Source organism: Pipistrellus kuhlii, unplaced genomic scaffold (genome assembly GCF_014108245.1).
Source record: "Pipistrellus kuhlii isolate mPipKuh1 unplaced genomic scaffold, mPipKuh1.p scaffold_m20_p_3, whole genome shotgun sequence".
In the NCBI taxonomy this organism is placed as follows: Eukaryota; Metazoa; Chordata; class Mammalia; order Chiroptera; family Vespertilionidae; genus Pipistrellus; species Pipistrellus kuhlii.
Window position 1 is genome coordinate 27988658 of NW_023425529.1, and position 24062 is coordinate 28012719.

At 37.8% G+C, this 24062-nt stretch overlaps 1 protein-coding gene across 1 annotated transcript in view; it reads left to right on the top strand.

The window, feature by feature from the left end:
• IRAG2 (inositol 1,4,5-triphosphate receptor associated 2) overlaps positions 1–24062 on the top strand; it is an 83321-nt gene that overhangs the window by 32479 nt on the left and 26780 nt on the right. Inside the window, exons 15-21 of the mRNA XM_036455507.1 lie at positions 4005–4119; positions 4565–4727; positions 13757–13818; positions 14990–15070; positions 15971–16067; positions 17683–17830; positions 18628–18709. Of these exons, the coding sequence (XP_036311400.1) occupies positions 4005–4119; positions 4565–4727; positions 13757–13818; positions 14990–15070; positions 15971–16067; positions 17683–17830; positions 18628–18709 (748 nt within the window). The remainder of the gene's footprint in view (positions 1–4004; positions 4120–4564; positions 4728–13756; positions 13819–14989; positions 15071–15970; positions 16068–17682; positions 17831–18627; positions 18710–24062) is intronic.

Sequence of the window (24062 nt, forward strand, 5' to 3'; positions counted from 1 at the left end):
ATAACACCTAAATTGATACCAAAAAAACCCACATTTCATAAGATTCAACACTGTTTCATAATAAAACTACGTATTCAAAAAACTAGAAATAGAAGGAAACTACCTCAAGATCATAAAGGCTATTTATGAAAAGCTAGCATCATACTCAATGGTGAAAGACTAAAAGCTTCAGAAATAAGGCAGGCATGCCCATTCTTACCTCTCCCATGCAACATGGTACTGAAGCCCTACGTAGAGCAATTAGAAAAGACAAAGGCATTCACATTGGAAAAGTAAAGTCATCTCTGTTTGCAGATAACATGGTTTTACATATAGAAAACCCAAAAGACCCCAGAATAAACTTGTTAAAACTAATAAACAAATTCAACAATTTTATATCATACAAATGAACACATAAAAATTAGTTGCATTTCTATAAATTATTCAATAGCTGAAAAGAAACCTGGGAAAAAAAATTCCCATTTAGTATAGCATCTAAACAAACAAAATACTTAGGACTAAACTTAACAAATGAGGTAAAGGCTTGTAAAATGAAAACTACAAAACATTGATGAAAAAAATCAAAGAAGACATAAATAAATGGAAATACATTCAATATTCATGGATTAGAAGACTTAATAGTGTGGTAAAATGTTCAGACTACACAAAGCAACTAACATATTTAACGTAATCCCTATCAAATCCTAACTGCATTTTTACAGCAATAGAGAAAAACAATCCTATTGTTCATATGGAACCAAAAAGCACCTGAAATAGTCAAAACAATCTTGAGAAAAAACAAATCTTAAGGTATCACACTTCCTGGTTTCAAAATATAAAACTATAATAATCAAAACAGTATGATACTGGTCTAAAGACAGACATAGAGACCAAGAGAAGAGGATGAAGCTACCCATGCTTATATGGTCAGCTTATCTCTGACTAATGTGCCAAGGATACACAATGGGAAACAATAGTCTTTTCAACAAATGGTGTTGGAAAAACTAGATATCCACACATTAAAGAATGAAGTTGAACCCTTATTATATACCATCTACAAAAATCAACATGGAGTGAAGACTTAAACATAAAGCCTAAAACTGTAAAACTCCTAGAAGAAAATCTTGGAGTTTCATGATATTGGTCTTGGCAATGATTTCTTGGATAGGACACCAAAAAGCAGAGGCAACAACAGAAAAAATAGACAAGTGGATTTATATCATACTAAAAAGCTTCTGCACAGCAAAGAAATTCACAGAGTGAAATGGTAACCTGTTGAATGAGAGGAAATATTCCAAACCATATATCTGATAAGGGGTAAATATTCAAAATACATGAGGAACTTCTATAGTTCAATAACAAACAAAAACACCAACTAACCCAGTTTGAAAATTGGCAGAGGACCTGAATAGACATTTCTTCAAAGAAGTCATATGCATGGCCAATAGACATATGAAAAGGTGCTCAACATCACTAATCATTTGAGAAATGCAAGTTAAAAATCACAATGAGATATCACCTCATATCTGTCAGATTGGCAATCATCAGTAAATCAACAAATAAGTGCTGGAGAGGATGTGGAGAAAAGGAAACCCTTGTGCACTGTTAGTGGGATTGTAAATTAGTGTGGCCACTATGGAAGATACTATGGAGCTTCCTCAAAAAATTAAAAGGGTTGCTGCCTTATGATCCAGCAATTCCATTTCTGAGTATTTATTAAAAACAACACAAAAAAACACTAATTAAAAAATAAATATTTACCCCTATGTTCATCGCAGCATTACTAGTATTAGCTAAATATGGAAGCAACATGGATGTCTATCAATAGATGAATGGATAAGGAAGAGGTGATATATATATATATATATATATATATATATATATATATATATCTTTCAATTATATATATATATGAATTTTCATAGAAATAATATTTTATATATGAATATCCTTGCCATTATTGACAATGTGGATGGACCTAGAGGGTATTATGCTAAGTTAAATAAGTCAAATACAAATATATGATTTCACTTATAAATGGAATCTATAAAAACAAAACAAATTAATATAATACAAACAGAACCATAGATATGGAGAACAAGCTGATCATTGCTAAAATGAGGGTTGGGGGAATGAAATAAAAAATGAGTAGTTGGGGGAAAAAAGTGAGCAAAGTACTTAAATAGACATTTCTCAAAAAACACACACACACACACAATTGGCCAATAGGTATATGAAAAAATGCTCAAAATCTCTGACCATCAGAGAGATGCAAATAAAAACCATAATGAGTCATTTACAATGATGAATCAATCACACCTGTTAGGAAGACTATCATTTAAAAAAAACACCCAAAAGATTCCAAGTGTTGACAAGGATGTAGAGAAATGGAAACTTTGTATACTGTTCATGGGAATATAAAATGGTGCAACTGCTATCAAAAACAGTATAGAGGTTCCTCAAAATTTTTTAAATAGAACTACCATATGATCTAGCAATCACACTTCTGGGTATCCAAAAAATTCAAAGCAGAATCTCAAAGAGATACTTGCATACTCATGTTCATTGCAGCATTATTCAGAATAAGATGTGAAAACAGCCTAAATGTTCATCAGTGGATGGATGAATAAAGTAATGCGGTATAGAAATAATATTCAGCCTTAAAAAGGAAGGCAATTTTGCCACATGCGACAACATGGATGAATCTTGAGGACATTATGCTAAGTGAAATAAATCAGTTACACAAGGACAAACTGCATGATTACACTTAAATGAGGTATTAAAAATTATCAAACCAATAGAAGCAGAGAGTAGAATGGTGGTCTCCAGAGGTCAGGGGAGAAAGAAATGGGGAGTTGCAATTCTTCAATGGGTATAGTTTTAGTTACAAAGGATGAGAAAGTTGTAGAGATCTACTGTATAACATTGTGCATATAGTTAACTCTGTGTTATATATTTAAAACTGTGTTAGAAGAGTAAATCTCATGTTAAACGTTCTCACCACGATTTAAGAAAAGAACACTCTGACTATAAGCTATTGTACAATCTTGGTAGAATATGTGTTCAGATGGTTTTAATTTTGTTTAGGGTTTCCTTTGCTGGTTTACTGTGATGGTAAAACATTCTTACCCAGCCTTGTGTGGTCCTTTTTGTAATGGACAGGATTTAGGACAACACTCAATGGGATTCTGGCTGTGTGTTAACATTTGAAGAGGCACACAAAAGGCCTAAACTTGACAATGCTTCCCTCTCTGCTTTGAAACTCCCAAAGTTTGTCATCCCTTTGAGCTAAAATCCTTATTCAGGTCAAGTTGTTTCCAGATACTCATTGATATGTTGATGCATAGCATACTTCAAATAATCTCCTCTGTTAAAAGAGAGTAGAAGCATTTTGATGAATTTTGAGAATTAAGGTCAGATCCCAAAGAGGGGTAACATAGCAACACTAAGAGGTGGGGTGAGGAAGAAAGGGAGGGGAAGGGCTTCAGAAAGAGAAGACTGCAGGGGAAATAGGAACTGTTGGCTTTTGACTATGCTTGGGAGTGCCCTTCCTGTCCTCAGGGCACATATTTCTACCATGATTGGCAACTTTTAAAGAGAAAGGCTAAGGACGTGATAAAGTTTCCATTTCTTCTCTTTTTCCTCCTTCACTCACTTTTTTTTTTCTGCAAAAGCTAGCTGTGCTGTGTCAGTATTGCACCTGCCCCTGTGACCTCCTTGTGAATGCAGCTTGTGGGGAACTGAATATTCTAATGTAAAATAGGAAACTACACGCCCTGGTCTGTCCAGCGAGGGCATCAGGCTAAGTGATCAATGCGATGGCTTTAGTTCAATTCCATATTGGAGAAGCACTTGTATGAATGAAAACACTTTCACTTTTGCCTCTGATCTCTGAGGAAATGCATGAAGTCTGTATTTGTCACAACTTCCCAGGGGTGACTCTTGGTTGAAATGTCACTGACAGCTTGTGGTTTGGACTTTTTTTTTTTTTTTTTTTTTTTTTTTTTTTTTTTTTTTAACTCCAGGCAGAAACAACTAGAAGCCATCAAACAACTGCAAGAAGATGCTGTCCACCAGGAAGCCATCCTCAGGAAGAAGGTCCAGGAAGCCAGCCAACGGCTAGAGGATGCAGAGGAGCAGGTAGGGCGGCCTTTGACTATATTATACTTAGGGGAAGCCTCCTCAGCTGTCCTTAAAACCATGAGATAAAAATGGAGAAGGAACAACAACAGAGAGAGAAAAAAAAACACCAAAGAGGAACTGTGAAGTTCAGTCCCTGGAGACTAGCAGTGTGCGGAGGAAGTAAAGGGGGCGTTGTAAAAGAGGCGGTGTCAACAGTCTGCTGCAGAAGGAGGCAACTCTGCAGAAGGAGGCAACTTGACAGAGCAGGACTGTTAGGGCTGTGGATAGAGCTCGGGCACACGGAGCCCATGCAAACACAGAATTGCAGAAGTTCAGTGGAGGCTTATCACTTCCCTGAGAACAAAAGCAACATTTGCAGTTTCCTGTGCATAAGAGCGTGCGCTCAATTGCTTTCTTTCCGGGACACAGTGTGAAAAATCCAGTATTAACTGTATGCCTCCAGGGTGAGGACCGAGAGGGCACAGCCCACTGTGCCAGGGAAGAGGCGAAGTCTTCGCTGCATCCATTGGAGGAAGCAATTTCAGAACAACTGAGTCTCCAGACTATAAATACCGAGCTAGTGTGCACTTGCCAGGCCCTGGAGCAGAAGACAAGGAAACCGAAAAGTGAGTAGCAAATATTTGCGATGGGCCCGTTTCGTCCCCTCTGAGGTGGGGGGAAAAGACTGCAGCCATTTTTAGAGATGAGAGCTGCTGTATTAGTGAGGCATGTATGACAATGAAATGGTTTCAGAAGGCGTCCTGTGGGCGTTCGGAGGCATTTGCCTGGTAGCGAGGTCGATTGCTTTCACCACTGGCTTTCCTTTCGGTTGCTAAATTTGTCTGGGACTGTTAATGCTTTAAAAATCAAATGAAACTTCTCAATATCTGTAAAAGTAAACAAGGGGGGCGGGATCTTGTTTGCCTGGGATATTTGAACCTGCATATTGTTTATGGATTCTGCCCTGGTTTTATGAGCTAGTTTGGACCCATCGTGTGGTAGGAAAGACCCTTACTCTCTGTTTTCTTTAAAGCGGTTATTTAAGATTTGGACAAAGTACTTATGAATTTAATGTGCGTTAAAATATTAAATATGTGTGGGCCTTCTTTTAAAATGTATTCTTTACATCTATATTTTTGCTTTACAAGTTAGAATATTTTTTCGTCTTTCTCTATTACCTAAAAGTGGGGGTAAGTGTTGACTAAGGATTTAGGTGAGAAGATAACTGTCAAATTGCAGAAGTCAGATTATTTATAAGTTTATGTTATTCTAAAAATGTGGGGGGGGGGGGGGGAAGCCATCATAAACATATAAAGCTTATTTATTTGACCATGTGTCGGACAATTGCTTTTGTTCAGCCAGCTTCTTGTTCTAAGTATAAACGTTCTTTTTATAGGAAGCTATTGGTTTGGATAATAAACAACAAACTATAAGCGTAAGGCAAGCCTAAGATGGAACGCCTCAGATGTGTTTATTTTGGATTCCTTGTACCCTTTCTATTGTTATCTGAGATAAGAGTTTAAAGGAACTAGCTAGTTTTAAAGTAGCAGTGGTTATGCAACATTTTATTAGCATTTTTAAACCTGGAGAACTTGCTAGCTTTTAATAACTCTAAGTACTGGATTACGTTATTTCACTCTGTCACACAACATAAGGCTTGCTTTGAATGACACAATCTGTGTGTTATTTTAATATTGCCCAGAGGGCCGCAAAGAAGGTCCTTTTAGGATTAGAAGTGTTCATGTTGAAGGCATGAACAATGATCAAATCTGATTTATGATGTGTTTGCTTTGGACACTAGGCTAAAAGGACTAGTCTTTTGGTTCAGTTATATTTATCTTTTGATTAAATCGATACTATACACCACCACCCCCATATTTTATAAAATTAAGAATTTATCACTCCTCCCAAGCTCCCATGATTTCTTCTTGGAAGTCAACTTTTGTAACTTATCTCAAACAATATACATTCCTGATATTATGAACTTACTACTGTCTTCCTAGTTTATCCTCAGGAGATAATTGGTCCAAATATTATTAAAATAATTAAACTATTCAACCCAGCTGCCCTGAGTTGAATGCATGCATTTCCTTTGGGATGGATAAAGTAGGGTGGATGTCTCCTTTATGTCCCTAGATGCCCACAACCTGCTGGGCTTTAGGAATCTCTCTATTTAACTGTACTTTTTGTTACATAAAGAAGGCAAACATGTTAAGATTATACTCTTACAACCATTTGCTTTTGAAGGTCTTCCTAATAATTCGTTTAAAAATCAACCTTTGCAAGAAGAGGGAAACTTAGGTAGTAGATACTTTGACAAGTTCTATAGAGCAGGCTTCCCAGACATATTGGACAAATGTCATGGAGGTAAGATGGTGACCACACAAGCATCCTCGCACCTTCTCCCATGACCGCTACCACCACATGTTGTTTGAGTTCTGAGTCAACATTTAAATTCTGGGTCAGAAAATAAAAATATTGAAATCCATTGGTCCTTCTGAAACTTCCTGGTTAACTTAATAAAGCCATTACGTATTTAAAGCAACTCCTTGCTGTTCCATCTAAGAAGGGCTCACTAGCAAATGGTGTGGGGATTCTGTTGTTTTGTGCATCCGCTCAGGGCAGTGACAGTGGTCACAAACTGGAACTAGGAAACTGTTTATGCCATTTGACTATAGATTCTGAACTTAGTGCTTTAATGAATAATATTGTTCAACTTTTCAGTTTGCCACCAGGACTGGACTGATTTGCGACATAACCAGCATAAGTGCTTGCCTCCATGAACTGTGCCATTAGAACTGCTAAACTTCTTAAATGGTTACTTATATGTTTTCTTCTGCTTTTTACCTTTGCGTGTACCTAAGTATCTGTTACAAGGCCAATACTGGATGAGTAGATTGATGTTTACTTTAAAAAGGGAATAAAAATATCTTAGATCCAGGGTGTGCACTCAACCTACTAGGGTGAATCTAACATGAAACATACACTGATTGATCTAATCTAAACCATAACCTCTTTACTATTCATCCTTTTTTTTTCTTTCCTATCTAACATGAAATGATCATTGAGTCATTCATTTAATAGACAACGAGAGAATTACCGTTAGAAATCAAGAATATTTCCTTGGGGAGAGAGCCTGAGAAGGTTTTGTTTATTATAACTCTTTTTTTGAACAGTGTCAATGTACGAACTGTATAGTTTAGAGAAGGCTTTCATTCTAGATTATCTCACTGGAAACTCTTCTAGCTTGCTATTCTTAGCATGGAGGTCATGAGATATGGGACAGACAACAGGCTTACAACTTTGCACAGGGATGAAAGGTGAGACCTCAGCAGGTAGTTCAAGAGGGAAATGAGACAAGAGATGGGGCATTCAGGTGAAGGAGACACTTTAGGACAGTGGTCGGCAAACTCATTAGTCAACAGAGCCAAATATCAACAGTACAGCAATTGAAGTTTCTTTTGAGAGCCAAATTTTTTAAACTTCTTCTAACACTACTTCCCCTAAAATTGTCTCTCAAAATATCAGATCGTGGTATTTTGTGGAAGAGCCACACTCAAGGGGCCAAAGAGCCGCATGTGGCTCGAGAGCTGCAGTTTGCCAACCATGGCTTTAGGACAGGTGTTGAAATGTGAGCCAAGGAGAAAACCAAAGTCAGATATAGCTCTCTCAACACTTCGAATGGGATGGAGTCCTAAATTTTCCCAAATGAAGGGTGCTGGTATGATGAAGTAACCTAGGGAACAGCATAACTTAATGATTAAGAGCATGGGATTTGACGTTAAACTCCTGCCAAAGAGAACCTGGAGAGAGTTGGGAAAATAACATTACCTCTCAGAGCCTCAGTGTCCTCTTCCAGAAAATGCAGCAGTTCTCATTTATAAGTCACATAACAAATGTGAAACAGTCACTAGTGCTTGGTCAGACTTGGTGCAGTCTGTTCTGCAGGGCATATTCCTGTCATGTTAATTGCCTCATTCATGATTGGCAGATGGGTAGTGGCATGTTCGTTTACTATTGAAGTTAGATTGTTGTACTCACCATTTCCCTGGGAATAAGATCTGGTTGGAAGGAATAGAACTATGACCTTCCTTGGCTGCTGGCAGGCAGCAGGAGCCCTTTCTGCCGTCTTTTAAGAATATTCAAAACAAGTGTCTGCTCCTGAGCCTCGCTCCCCAGAGAAGCAATGCCCCTGCCTTGCGGGGCACTGGCTTGTGGCTGACTGTATTCACTTTTGCAGCCGCCCTGCCTCAGAGTCCCACTGCCATCAGCAATTTTTTATAATTTCTTTATTGATTAAGGTATCACATATTTGTCCTCATCCCCCCATTCCTATCCCAAACCCCTTCCCACGCATGCCCCCACCCCTCTGTTGTCCATGACCACTGGTTAGGCTTATATGCATGCATACAAGTCCTTTGGTTGGTCTCTCCCCCTTACCTCCACCCTCCCCTACCTTCCCTCTGAGATTTGACAGTCTGATAGATGCTTCCCTGTCTCCGGGTCTGTTTTTGTTCATCAGTTTATGTTGTTCACTATTCCCCTAGATGAGTGAGATCATGTGATACTAGAAATACACTTGTAAGAACTGAAAATGAGACAAGCAATAATGATTATGCTGCCGAAACCGGTTTGGCTCAGTGGATAGAGCGTCAGCCTACGGACTGAAAGGTCCCGGGTTCGATTCCGGTCAAGGGCATGTACCTTGGTTGTGGGCACATCCCCAGTGAGGTATGTGCAAGAGGCAGCTGATCGATGTTTCTCTCTCATCGATGTTTCTAACTCTCTATCCCTCTCTCTTCCTCTCTGTAAAAAATCAATAAAATATATATTTTTAAAAATAATGATTATGCTGAGAAGCAAACGAATCAGTCTTTAGTGAGTTTCTCTCTGGGCCAACAGTTCTTTTGAGTCCCAATTTCAATGTCAAACAGTTCCTTATGTGTACATGTCAGCCATGACATTTCAGTTCTGGTGGGTGGACAAATGGTGGTAATGTAGGTCCAACCGTCTCTGGTTTGGTCCTGGGCAACCTGCAGCTATGCACAGCTGCTGACTGCTAGTATGGCAAGATGTTGTCAGTGTCCATCAGCATTTTATTAGCACCTGCCAGCACCGGCTCAACAGTATCTGGTATCCTGTGTTGCAGTCTTTGGCCATTTTCCCATGCACGTCTCAGTGACCTAAGTTACTTCCTGGGTACTAATAACTCAGTGACTGTGTTTGTGAGTGCTCTGATTTCTCCCTACCTCAAACTCATCAACCCTGCTATTTTTGTTCTTGTTCTAGTTTTAAAATTATTTTTTGTGGATGAATAATGCACATACCATAAAAAGTTCAGATCTTAACTTTACTGTGCAACCAGTTTGACAAATGCACATGAAAACACAGGATTTCTATAACCTCAGAAAGCTCTCCTGTGCGCTTGCCAGTCAACCCTCCCTCCTCCCGCATTCCCACCTTCACCACCACAAGGAGCTACCACTCACCTGATCTCTGTCACTGACGGGTTAGTTCAGCCTATTCTGGAATTGAGTTATACAGTAAGTACTTTGTATATGCCTGCCTACTCTCCCTCAGCATAATATTTATCCATGTTGTGTTTATCAGTGGTATGCCTTCTTCATGGCTTAGTTGTAAGTCTCTGTATGAACATTCCATAATTTTTTTTTTCCTATTTGGACATCTAAATTATACAGTTTTTTTGGTTGTTACAGAGAAAGATGCTATGAATATTCATGAATGGGTCTTTGTGTGGACGTGTATTTTTAAAAATATATTTTTATTGATTGTGGAGAGGAAGGGAGAGGGAGAGAGATAGAAACATCAGTGATGAGAGAGAATCATTGATCGGCTGCCCCCTTAATACCCGCCCCCCCTCCTGGGAATAGAGCCCGCAATCTGTGTCTGTGCCCTTGACCAGAATCAAAACTGGGCCCCTTCAGTCTGCAGGCTGATGCTCTATCCACTGAGCCTAACAAGCTAGGGCTAGACATATGTTTTTATTTAACCTAGGTCATAGTGTAGGTGTGAATTCTTAACTTTTCAAAAAACTGCTAAGCAGTCATCAATAGCGTTTATAGCATTTCACACTCCCACCAGCAATGTGTGGGAGTTCGAGGTGATCCACAGCTCCAGCATTTGGTGGTGTCAATCAAAAGACTGACAATTTCCTCACTCTTCTGAGTGTCTCATTGTGGTTTTCATTTGTTAGGCTGGTTGGCTGTATCTTCTTTATGAAGTATCTAAGTCTTTTGCCTATTTAAAAAAATATATAGATTTTTATTGAATTAGAAAGAGAAGAAAGGAGAGGGATAGAAAGATAGAAACATCATCTCATCGATTGGCTGCCTCCTGCATGTCCCCTACCGGGGATTGAGGTCACAACCTGGGCATATACCCTGACTGGGAATCGAACGGGTGACCTCTATGGTGCATACAAGGACACTAAACCACTGAGCAACACCAGCTGGGCATTGCCCATTTTCAAATTAATACATTTGTCCTTTTGTTATTGTGCTGCAGTTGCAGGATTTTTTTACATAACACATGTAAGTCCTTTGACAGATATATGTCTTGTAAATCATTGTAGTTTTCAATGAACCCTGATATTTTTAATGCACAATTTTATTGAACATGAGGTAACATATATTGTAATAAAAGTCCTTAACTCCCTAAAAGTCAACCATAATTGATAGCTAAAATTATTTCAGCTCTAATATTATGGTTTTGGTTTTAAACAGTCAATTAATTGCAGGCCTTTGCCTGAAAGCCTCATTGCACAGTCATTTAGAAAACCATTTTATCTCAGCTTCTTCCAAAGGCAATGTATCCAAGACACCTGGTCCCAGCCTACAGCACAGATGGCAACAGCAGGGGGTGCAGTGCCCATTTTTTCTTGCTTCCATATGAAGCCTAAAATGTCCTAGAGACATGGCAGGTCCAGCTCCAGATACATGAAGGAGAACGCAAAGGTGAATGCAAATTAGGGTCATAAGCCAGCTTGTTTTGCCTTGTGAAACATATGGAAATAGTTGCTACACGTTGCACAAAGCATCTGTTGAAATAAGGTTTACAATTTGAATGTTTGGAGATGGACTGTTTCTAAAACCCAAGATTGCCTCGCAGGAAAGCAGATGGGCAATTTAGACAGTCTTATACTAACTTGTTATTTCTTCTGAAACAAGCTTAATTTGGAAATTCAAAGACAGTGTTTTTGGAGATATACAACCTTCAGAAACATAATGTTCCCAGCCACTTCTGAAAGCTTTGGTTGCTGTTTAGATGTAGGTCAAGAGGAGGATGGCACCTTATTTCTTAATATAGTTGACACAGAGAATATTTAAAAATTGAATATTTATTAGAGTTCTAAGTATTAAGAATTTTTTAAAAGTTTAAATGATTCAAATATGTTAGAAACTAATCTCCTGGTGCATGGATTCATGTACATTGAAAGGAAATTAATTAGAAGAAATATTTTAATACTGCTATTTGCCTTTCTCTATAATAGAAGTGTCAACCAAATTGACAATTAACAATGACAGATCAAAACACATGCGTGTGATTGGCACCAGTGAGAGCTTTATATGTATCATGCATGCGCAAGTCAGTTTAGCCTTTTATATAGAGAGAATAAACTTGCTTAATTAGATCTGCTTTCTGATTTAGCTAAACTTTTGCCAGCCCGGGAAAGCACCCCAACTTCTCTTTTAGGTAATGGTCAGCAATACAGCAGTAAATATCAACATAAAGCAGATTATTATTGAAGATCATGCAGGTAGAAAAAAAGGGTAAAATATTTAACTGCTGCAGTGTTTGACTATATTCTGCACAGTGAGAAAACCTGAAGTCATTTTCAAGGTCCACCATTTCTTACTTCTTTTCAGTCAGGTCAAGTTTCTAAACTTTCTAAATCTCCCTTGTTTTGCTAATGAAAAGAAAATAGGATTCTACTGAGTGTCCTATCTACTTATTCCAGGACTTCTGTGAGAATCAAATGAGATAAGGCACGGGAAAATGCTTCACAGACATTTGGTTGAACTTTAAAATGTTTGCACCTGGCTATAAAGATACACCTGGCCTGAAGATACACCAGGAGACTAATCACTAGGAAGAGGAAGTCTGCCTTTGCTATATGATATCGTTACCCAGTGCTGGGCTGTGGGCCGCATTTTGTGCCATGGGATCTTGGCAGCATTTGCTGTGATTTGGAAGGGGGTGCTCCAGGGTGGTGACAGGGGCTGGGTCTCACTTGGGAAAAGCCGAGTGTTGGTTTGTCGGTGCCAGTTTCTTGATGCCAGTTATTTTTAAATGGCCAGTGTGTGTCATGGCAGCTCCTGGATTGAGCATCTGCACCCTGGTGGTTAGTGCTCATCATAGCTACTGGTCGGAAGGAAAGAAGGAAGGACACTTAGCTTTTAAATATAGATAGTTTTAAAATATACACTTTCTTCTTAGTGGGGCTAGTAACACTATCTCAAGCTTAGTTGAGAAATTATTTTTAAAAAATACTCATACAAAATAGAATTTTACATGGGTAAATTTATACATAATTAAAGACTTTTAATTAGCTTATGTATTTATTTTTTACATATATTAGCATTGTTTTCATGGCTCAGAATATTTTCAGGCTATTGCAATATCAAACGTTTTTTACTTAATTTAAGATGTGTTTTGGACACCAGAGTAGCTGCTGCTAATTTTCTTAGCTGTTAGTGATGTTTTTAAAAAAATAATAATGGTAACTATTAATAGGCCTCCATCTAACAGAGCTTCCTACCCTCATTTAATTTTTGTTTTTAATCATCTGTGGGCTGAGAACACAGTCAGTTTGTGAGAATTATGTATAAATTCAAAGCTCACTTTCTGAGTGGAAGTGTGAGGTATTCCCACATGAAGAAAAGGCATGGATATCAACTTCTATTTTGGTTGTTCAAAAACTTTGGGCCTATTTTCTGATCTCGGCTATATCTCCAAAGAGTATAGATTAACATACAAGAAATATGTTACTATGTAGTTCAATAAGTTAAATAGTATTTTTTTTTTCATTTCCATTATTCTAGAGATGAGAATTTGGAAGTTATTGAAAAGCAGATTTTAGTTAAGCAGACACATATTTTTAATTTCACAAAAAGTGCGGTGAATTCAGCATTGAACTGTGAGTCTGATTTCAGTTCCATGAATAACCAGTTATCACTTAAATCCTCTGGGCATCAGTGCTCCTATGATCTCAGACCTGCTTGTAGGACTCCGGCATTCTAGGCCTTATTTCTAGGGCTCCCATCCTTACAGCTCAAGCACAGGCTTAGTGGAAAGGATTTCCATATTGGCAGGGAATGACCTCTAAGTTGTATTCCCATTTTAAGATTGAATAACCTAAGACTCACATCTAGAAGACAATTCACTTGCATCTGTCAAGGTCAAGTTTAAATACCCGATGGTGGTAATGGTTTTGCTGCTCCCTCCTGCTTTGTTCTCCTGTTGCTTTGTTTTCACAAGTTGCCAGTTGGGAAGGCCACTCTCAGAACTCCTAATTTTCTCTTGCCTTTCCTCCACCCCCTCCCACCCCCTGCTGTTTAAGGCTGTTAAAGGTTTATGAAATAAATTAAGGGAAAATGAATTGAAATATTAAACTGGCTATGAATTCTCTTTACAGCAACAATCAAGTCACTAAGAAAGAAGTTAATCCAAGGACAACTCCATGGCTTCTTGTTTCAGGTAAAAAAAAAAAAAAAAAAGAAAGAAAGAAAGAAAGAAAGAGAAAGAAAGAAAGAAAGAAAGAAAGAAAGAAAGAAAGAAAGAAAGAAAGAAAGAAAGAAAGAAAATAAAACAAACCTTTATAATATGTGTTTAGTGTGGGAATGATGTACAAACTGTGCAAGGTTCCAAAGCTAATTTATAATGGATAGTAATTTTAATCATAAAATTAAGTAACCAACTTAGAAGAAAATGGTGGATTTTGTTGTCTTATGCACTGAACATGGTTAGCAAAACAAGAGGGAAGAGCTCGCATTAATGAATGGCTTGTTGGAGGCAAGCTAATTGCATTTCCAAAGAGTAGGCATTTCGAACTTATTGTGTTAGAAAAGGCCAGTTTTCAGTCTCAGACAACTCCTTTATGACACACTTGAATGGGATTTGATGGTTACTGTCTCTTTTTTTCTCCTGTGGGAATTAAGCTTTCAACTCCTGTCTAGATATCTCAAGATATCTATGGGGGAGTTTAATGTGTTTCTTTTCCTTATGACACTTGGTGAATTTCTTCTTTTTGTTCCTAAATGAAAAACATAAGGAACTGGAGGAGGGAGGAGAGAAGGGTGATATTCACATGTATCTGTTTCCAGACCATAAGGTAGGCACATCTGGTTAAGCAGGAAAAAAGATTTATTCATGTGGGAGATTAAGCTAGGCAGAGTTCCTAAAAAGCCCCTGCAATAAGTTAAACTGGAAAAACCTCCATATCTAAATATGCTTTAATCATTTTAAGAACACCAGTAAAGTTTTCTATTATAACATAACTATAATAGATACGTAGCTACCTCTTGGACTAAGGCCATGATTCTATTGCTATATAATTTTCATAGACACCATTTTTACTATTCTGAGTTAGGTCTTCTAACAAGCTTTTTTGGCCTCTACCTAAAGATTTCAGTGACCAATCAGTTTTTCTGTTCCTGACCTTTGGCCTTTATTTCTTTAGTAATGGAGAAATTGGCAATGAGAGGTTAACAATTACAAACTTGTTTTCTTAAAGTAAAACACACAATAAAGAACTGGTCATTTCCACCCTCCTCAGGTAGCATTCTCTCTCTTAAGTCTAATATGTTCTTTATCTTTGACTCTTTCACCATTCTGTCTTTGACAACACTCCACAATTTTCTCTTTACAGAGCTGTTTAGATGAGGAATTTCCTCATTATGATCCTTTGTCCTGGACAGATACAATTCACCAACATCTTCAAGAACAACTGGTAAGTTTAAGCTTCTTGAAACAATGTAAGTGCCATTGTGAATCAACTCTATGCCAAAATAGAAAATTAAGTCCAGTATATATTAAAAGACCTAGAACTCTATACCGCAGATGGAAACCTATTTATTTTCTTGATCATGTTCATGAACACAATCCCGGTAGACCCTAAAAAAGGTGATGCTTAAATATTTTTATTGTAGTATTGTGAAGAATTATATAACTAAGCTTGTCCTTCACTCATACCTCTTTCCTCAAAGCCTTTGTTTATATGAAAGTGTCAGTTATGGGGAATTGATTATATTAGCATTCTGTTAAAAGTTATTTACCTGTGATTTTGAAAAATTTATTTCTATTGTTGAGGGTATTATAGATGTCCCCCATTTTCCCCTGCGTTGCCCCCTCTGCCAGCCTCCCACACACCCCAGGCCTTCACTGCACTACTGTCTGTGTCCCTGGGTTACGCATATAAATTTTTTGGTTAATCTCTTCCCCCCCCATCCTTCCCTCTGAGATCTGTCAGTCTGTTGCATGCTTCCATGTCTCTGGACCTTTTTGTTCATATGAGTGAGATCATGTGATATTTGTCTTTCTCTGACTCACTTATTTCACTTAGCATAATAATCTCTAGGTCCATCAAAGCTGCCTCAAAAAGACAAGAGAATTAATTATGTTATGGAACTGTGGTTTTTAATAACAATTATACTTTATGCATAGAGTATCCTCTTTGGTCAAAGTCATGAAAGCTTTGTTACTGGGCATCCTTAATTTGCTTCCTGATTTCTCTTGCAGGGTTATTTGAGACCAGTTATATTCTTTCTACCTTTGGAGATGAAGAGAGTAGATTATAAAGTGTTATGTTGCACTACTTTAGATAGCTAATATTACTTGATTTTCTTTTCAGAAGCAGTGTTGCCATAAACAATCTAGTGGTCAAGAAGCAAGAATACATAAGACTCCCCTGACCTTCAAACGTACATGCTGGTACACACCCCTGCTCGGTAAGCCTGGGTAGCCCCTCTCCCAAACCTTATCAGACAGAGCTGGGTTAGGGTTATTTTAGAAAGGAAAGTAATCACATTTCTATTTGTATAGGAAGAGTTGCTGAATATTTGGATACTTATCCCTGAATTTAGTCCATCAACTTACATTTCAGAAGGCACCATATTATGTATAATTGATAATAAGTCCTAATATAGCTCACAGATTATTGGTGAGATAAGACCTGGGCTCAGAGAAGGCTCCCTAAAAGAAAAGAGAGTTGAACCAGGCCTTGAAATATGGGTTGCATTTAGAAAAGTAAGACTCGTGGGAAAACTATTTCAACTGGGGACAATGAATGAGGAAGAATGCAAGCCCAAAGAATGCAAATTCCTAAGTGCTTGAAGAAGAGTCAAATCTGGACAAGTCATTTTGGACAAAGAGGAGTTGGATAGGGACACAGTAGAATCTAAGTGTGGAGCAGGTTGTGGGTTAAACTGAGGACCACTGCTCATTGCTAGGCTAAAGGAAAAAAAAAAAAGCTTTATCTTGGGAAATGCTCAAAGTAGTGACATCTCTGATCACAACCTGGTTGTGTTTAAAGCAAAAGTTAATGGCTAGTTTGGAAATGGCAAAATAGGATGATTATCAAAATAAACTTAAGGATGAAGGAAAAGGAAGTGATTTGTAGGTCATCTCAAGTACGGAAAGGAAAACTACTGCCACTACCAATGGAATCGCCATTTGGTGTCGGACAGTGATCAGTGCTAGAGGTGATTTTACTGACATTAACTCAGTGATAACAGCGACACAACAACCTGGACAGCACAGTTTTCTGCTCTTCGCATGTTTATTAACCGATTTCCTTCTCACCACATCCCTTAGAGGTAGATGCTAATTTAATTCCCATTTTGAAGATAAGAAACATTGAGTTACTAATCAGCCTAAGCTCATGTGTCACTTTATATGTAAGTAAACTGAAGCTCAGAGTGGTTTGCTTATATATCCAAGATCACACAACTGGTATGTGATAGATAATTAGTAGTTGAACTAAAAAATGTTGGTTGATTCCAAAGCCTATATATTTTTTCCTATTTCCTGTAGTCATTAAGACAAACAAAAACAAAAACTGTCTGTTACTCTGACAGGTTCCAACCACAATGTCTTTTCTCTTTAGGGATAGTAAATTATTTCTGTAAAGGGCCACATAGTAAATATTTTAGGTTTCACATGCCATATGGTTTCTGTAGCAACTACTCAACACAGCAGCCATGGACAATACTGAATGAATGGGTGTGACCGTGTTTCAGTAAAACTTTATTTACAAAAACAGACAGCTGGCTGGATTTTGCCCTCTGGCTGCAGGTCCTTGACCCCCCCCTAGTTGCTTAGTAGACAAGGGTTTTCTGAACCCACCCCACCTCTTTTTCCCTGCTTTAAAAAACAAACAAACACTTGGCATTTCTACCCTGTATAATGACACATCAAGGGAAGGGAGGGTTATGTTCAAGTGTTAATAGAATTGAATTGACTTCTGCTTTTTCAGAAATGGTTCCCATTTCAAGAGAGAGGAAGAAAACATACATATTAGTTTAAACCAAAAGTAAATTTGTTTTCTTTTCTGTTCTGCTACAGATGCCTTGCATCTGGATAGTCTTACACTGACCCTAAGACCGTCACTGACACCTTTCTCATGTATAGCTAACCAAGTCCATGCTTCAGGTCAAAGGCCCAAATGTGGAAAAATAGAGGATGGTGCTTTGGATGTGACTAGAACACACAAGTAAGTTAAAAGAGCAAAATATACCAAATATACCTACCCTCCTCTTCTTGGGCCACCTGTTCCTGTTGCCTAACCTTTTAATCACTTAGGTTTTCATATCCTGAGATAGTAACATCTTTATTGTGGAACTTTTCTTGTATAAAATTCTCTAACTTTCTGAACATTGACAGTTTTAAAAACAAAAATGGCTCTGTAGTTTTCTTGAAGGGCAGTTTTCTTGTTCTTTTGAATTTCATAATATCCACTTGGCAAGATAAGAGACAAAAAAATTAGGCTGCCTAAAATGTTCCTCAGTGTTCAGAAATATGCTATGCATTGCTAGGTTCACCTAGCCAGGTGTTGATCACACATTTATTCCTTGGCATTCAGGGTTCTCCAGCCTTTCGGAACCCATCCCTGTTCTCTCACACACCTTCCTCTGAAGCTCGTCTGTACTCGATTACCTTTCTCGGTGAACAGACTGACCTTTCCTAGGAAGAGCTCAGGAACAGCAGTGGAGTTTATGGGCACTATCCACCCCAATGACATGTCTCTCCTGAATTGAGGGTGAGGAAGCAAGACTTTGAATTGCAAATTCTTCATTTTCATCTTTGGCTAGATTCTCTGTAGTTTATAACCTCTCTCTAATGACAGTTGGAGCTCTCTTTCATTATACCTTATGAAATCCATGAATCCATAGAACTTAAATAGGAATTTGGTGAAACCGAGGTGGCGGGGTAAAGGGGAACTATGGTAGTTTGGTAGCTGCTGAAATGTGCAATTTTCCCACCTGTAGTAATAAATTTTTCTATTGCCAGGCTCCCAGGCCCTACAATTGGCCCCTACCCGGGAACAGATCTTTCTAATTGCATCAGGATGAATGAAGACCTAAGTATGGAAGTGAGTATTGGACTATATTTTAACTTCACTTTTAGGACTACTATACCCTGGTCCTTTTCTATGCTAATCTTTCCTTTATTTTTCTTTCTTTCTTTTTTTTTGGGGGGGGTGTATTTTTTATTTCGTTTTGTGTTTTGTAAATACTAATGACTTAAGTTATGTATTTTCATCTGTGCAGGTAGATGGCTCCCCTAACCCCTGAGTTGTTCAAGGGTCAACTGTATTAAGGATACTCTTATAGCAAGTATGAGTCTTATACCACAAAGCTCAAATGCATAAAAAATGTCAATCTTTGAAGGCAGGAAATTAAAATTCAGTTATTTGGTGTGTGTTTTTTTCTATGACTCTGTAGTAGAAACTCAAGAATATATAATCAAAAAATTTTAACGAAGCATGCTAAACTTTTTGTTTAAGAGGCAGGCTGGTTTAGGACTTAAATTTACTAATGACTAATAAGAAGTCTCAGGTTTCATCGACTGACACTTTAAGAATTGAGCTCAAGGCTAGATCTTTGAAGTGCTGGTACTTTGTAAAAAAATCATACAGTAGAGTAATAACCAGAGAATATCACATTTGCTGCAGTAATGTGCTAACGGTGCTTCTCCACCCAAGAAGAGAAGAACACTAAAGGGCTAAGGTCACTTAGGTGAGCTCCCCAGGACATGAAAATGTATCTTGAGCTTCTTCTTTGGTCTACAGTCTAAGCTCCATGAGCTTTTCAATCAAATGGAGCAGACGGTTCTATTTCAGGGTCTGAAAATCCACATTCATTTATATACTAAACAATTCATCAATTTAAATTATTCAATTAAATACATTTCAATATATTCACAGAGTTGTGCAACCATCACTGTGATAAATTTAAATACATTTGTTCACCTCATCAAGAAACTTTAACAGTTATCTATTAACCTATTTACAGTCTCTCCTTATTACTCCCCCTCCCAAAAACTCTAATCTTTAGACAACCACTTATCTACTTCTGTCTCTGTAGGTTTGCCTATTCTGGATATGCTATATAATAAAAGGGTAATATGCAAATCGAATGGTGGAATGACCACCAGATTGCTCAATGCAGAAGTTGCCTTCTGGTGGTCAGTGCACTCCCATAGGGGGAGCGCTGCTCAGCCAGAAGCCAGGCTCACAGCTAACAAGCGCAGCCGTGGCAATGGCGGGAGCCTCTCCCGCCTCCATGGCAGCAGGGAGTGGGCCTAATCCATCAGTCAGACATATCCTCCAAGGGCTCCTAAACTGTGAGAGGGCACAGGCTGGGCTGAGGAACCCCCCCAACCCCTAGTGTATGAATTATATGCTCCAGGCCTCTAGTCTTATATAAATGAAAGCATGCAATGTGACCTGTTGTGCCTGGCTTCTTTCACTTGGCATAATGTTTCAAGGTTCAATTTTTCTTATAAATATTTTATTCTTTTTCTTTAACTGAATGATATTTCACTGTATGAATATGCCACTTTTATTTGCCTATTAACCAGTTGGTGGGCACTTGGGTTGTTTCTAATTCTTGGCTATTGTGAATAATGCTACTGTGAACAATAGTGTACATGTTTTTGTGCAAACCTATGGTCTCAGTTCTTTTGGGGTATATATCTAGGAGTGGAATTGCTGCATCATATGGTAACTCTGTTTAAAATTTTGAGGAATTGCAAAACAGATTTCCAAAGTGGCTACATCATTTTACATTCCCAACAGCAGTGTATGAGGATTCTCATTTTCTCCACAACTTTGTCAACACTTGTCTGTCTTTTCTGATTATACTAGCTTAGTGGTTGTAAAGTGGTACCTCATTGTGGTTTTGATATGCATTTCTCTAATGACAAATGCTGTTGATCATCTTTTATGTAATTGTTGACCATTTGCATGTCTTCTTTAGAAATATCTCTATTTAAATAAACCTTTTGCTCATTGTAAAAAAGGGGTTATTTTTCTTTTTACTACTATGTTATACAAGTTGTTCTCATTCTTTTTAAGTGTATGTGTCTGACACTTTTGTGTTTGTTCCTTAGTACCCATATTCATTCATATACTAAACAATTCCCCAATTTAAATTATTCAATTAAATGCATTTCAATATATTCACAGAGTTGTGAGTAGCAAAAAACAAAAACAAAAAAACAAACAGAAAGAAAAAGGAAATGAATCTATTTTTCTATTAATAGTTGTACAAGTTTTAATAAAGGAAGTTGAACTTGGAAGCATATAGGATATTTGGGAAGCTTACAGGATGTTTGTTTATTAGTAATTTCCTTTATATCTGGAACTGATTTCACCAAGAAGGAAGAAACAAACATTAGTTGTAGACTAGATACTTCGTAGGAAAGCATTTCCACATGTTATGTTATTAATCCTCTCTGTAACTATGATCTTAGGTATTCTCTACTTTTATAGATGGCACAGTGATGTTAGAGAGGTTAAATAAGTTGCCCACGATTACTCAACTACTCTGTTTCCCTGAAAATAAGACAGTGTCTTAAATATATTAATTTTTTCTCCCAAAGTTGCGCTAGGTCTTATTTTCGGAGGATGTCTTATTTTCAGGGAAACACGGTAGTAAGCAGAAAACATGGGATTCAAATTCAAGTTTGTCTTGCTTCACAGGATAAGCTTTTTCTGACTGCTCCTCTTAGAACACTGAATTTGGGCGTTTCAATCATACTAATTATTCGTAGTATCCTTGGAAGTACTTTTTTGGCTAAGAAACATTCTGGCATCTAAAAGGACCTCCCAATCTACTCCCATTAGAATTTGTGACTGAGTTTTTTTTTCTATGGTATTGATATCTATTTAAAAATAGAAGGTAACAGAGATCATAATAGAAACTCATTTCAAACGCTCTGCGGGGGCGGTGGGGGTGGGGTGTATAGTTTCCCTGAAGGTTTTCCTGCTGTCTTCTGTGCCATTTCTTCTCCAGTCCCAGGTATGAGGCTGTCAGCTGCAGGTTGTGGCTGTTAACCACCAATTCTCATCATTCCGTTTCCAGGTTCCTGATCCACGGAAGAATCTGCACAGCCTGTTCGCTGCACAATTCACTTCCTCATGCCTGTCCCTTGAGTAAATCCCTGCCTCTCACCCCTTGGTGCCTTCACGCCCATTTCTTAAACAAATGGAAAGCTCTCCTTAGAAAATGCTTTCCTAAGCATTAATAGTAAGCACAATGTATTAGAATGAAATATATAAAGGTTATAATCTGTGTTGATCCCAGTGACCCTTAAACATAAATCATGGTGTTTTCTTCACTCTTTGCCTTCAAACTAAAGAATTTTTGTTATTCTTGAGAGCCTTCAACTTGACCTGGCATTTGAGCCCCTGTCTTATCTGATCACAACGTAACTTTTTGTCCTTTCCTCATCACTGCCTATATTTGTCCCTACATGTCAGGCAAACCAGATAGTGTGTCTTGTCAGAATATATCACAAAACCTGTTTATGCTGTTTATCGGAAACATTCACACGTTTCCATTTCTCACATTATATTCAACTGTCAAGGCCTGTTTCAGCAACCAACAATGCCACAAATCCTGTCTTATGGGAGGAAGGAATCTTCACAGTAAGCATCTCTGGTCTTCCTTGAGGGGGACATCATAATGCATTAGAAATCAAGAGACCAGGTTTTTCCTGGTCCTTTTTCTGTGTAACTACGAAAAGTTATGTCTTTCAGGCTTTGATTCATTTCTCCACTATCCCACTCAGGAAAATATATGTAATTTTAGACCTCATTAACTCTTTATTCTCCCCTATTGTCACCTATATTCTGGTTCCATTATAATTCTTCCTTTTCTTCTATTTATTTTTGTAGTAGATTACCAGGTTGGTGAAGAGTGCCTTTGTTTTGCCACTGACCAATGTGCATCTAGCTTCCTACATGAATTTGGTGAACAGTGGCTTTCCCATTGATAATTATTGAATGCCCATTTATTTACTAGTTTTTGTGCTTCCTTCAGGGTCTATTTAAGATACTGAGAGTGAACGCTATTGCTTTCTGACTTACTTTTTTAGACTGGTGTTCCTGAGAACTTGAGGTTTATTTTATTTTATTTTATTTTATTTTATTTTATTTATTTTTATAAATAAATAAACCTCTCCCAAGAATATTTTCCCATTGATTTTTAGAGAGAGTGGAAGGGAAGGGGAAAGATAGAAACATTGATGTGAGAAAGACACATTGATTGGTTGCCTCCTGTGTGTACCCTGACTGGGCTGGGAATTGAGCCTGCAACTGAGGTATGTGTATTTGATTGTATTCTAACCTGAGACCCTTCAGTCCATGGGCCAACACTCTATCCACTGAGTCATACTGGCTGGAGCTTGAGGTTTATTTTTTGTTCTTCCCCCATATTGATAGAGAAAGCTATATTTTAGCCTCTTATTTGGAAAGTTCAGTATAAGATAAAAGTGAACATCATCTCTCTCACATTGATGTCTCTCTCTCCCTCTCCCTTCCTCTAGAATCAATTAAAAACAAACACAACTTTCCATTGCCCAGCCAGTGTGGCTCAGAGGTTGAGTTATCAACTCAGGATTCAAGAGATTACTGGTTCGATTCCTGGTCCAAGACACATGCACAAGTTGCAGGCTTGATTCCCAGTTTGGGTGTTCAGGAGGCAGCCATTGGTGATGTTTCTCTCTCACTGATGTTCATATCTCTCTATTCTTCTCCCTTCCTCTATCTCTAAAAATCAATAAAAACATACTTTAAAAAAAAAAGGTGAACATTAGTATCATAGGAGGATCTTTGGTTAGAAAAGGACTCTCATGAGATTAATATCTTAAAAAGAACATCCCATAATTTGGGGCACAATTTGGGACATTCTTGGGGAGGGTAAAGGTACTTTATTGACCCATGGAAATTTATTTATTTGGGATATTTTAGTGGAAAGAGGAAAGAAGGTAGTCAATTATTTCCAGTCCTTCTCTTTTAGAGATTCAAACTGAAATATTTATGGAAGTCATGTCTGTGATATCCTAGATTAGCTTCAAAACAATGTAGGGGTGGGTTTAGTGGGTCACAATATGGGTGAAACAAGATTGGGCATAGGTCAAATATTGTTAAATCTAAATAATTGAACACAAAGGTTAATCTTCTACTTTTGTATTTGTTTGAAACGTTTCCAAATAAGGACTTAAAATCTTTAGCCACTTAGCAAAAGCTTTGGAATCAAGTAGGGCTGGACTGAAGACTGGCTCTGTTGCTTTTTTAGCTGTGAACTTGGAAAGGGGGCTTAAAAAGTCCATGGAAACATGCCAAGTAGGTCTTATTTTGGAAAAAGACAAATCTTGATGCAATTTCTTCCCTTGCTGATGGATGGGAAGCCTTTTGTAACATTTTCAAGAATAGGGGT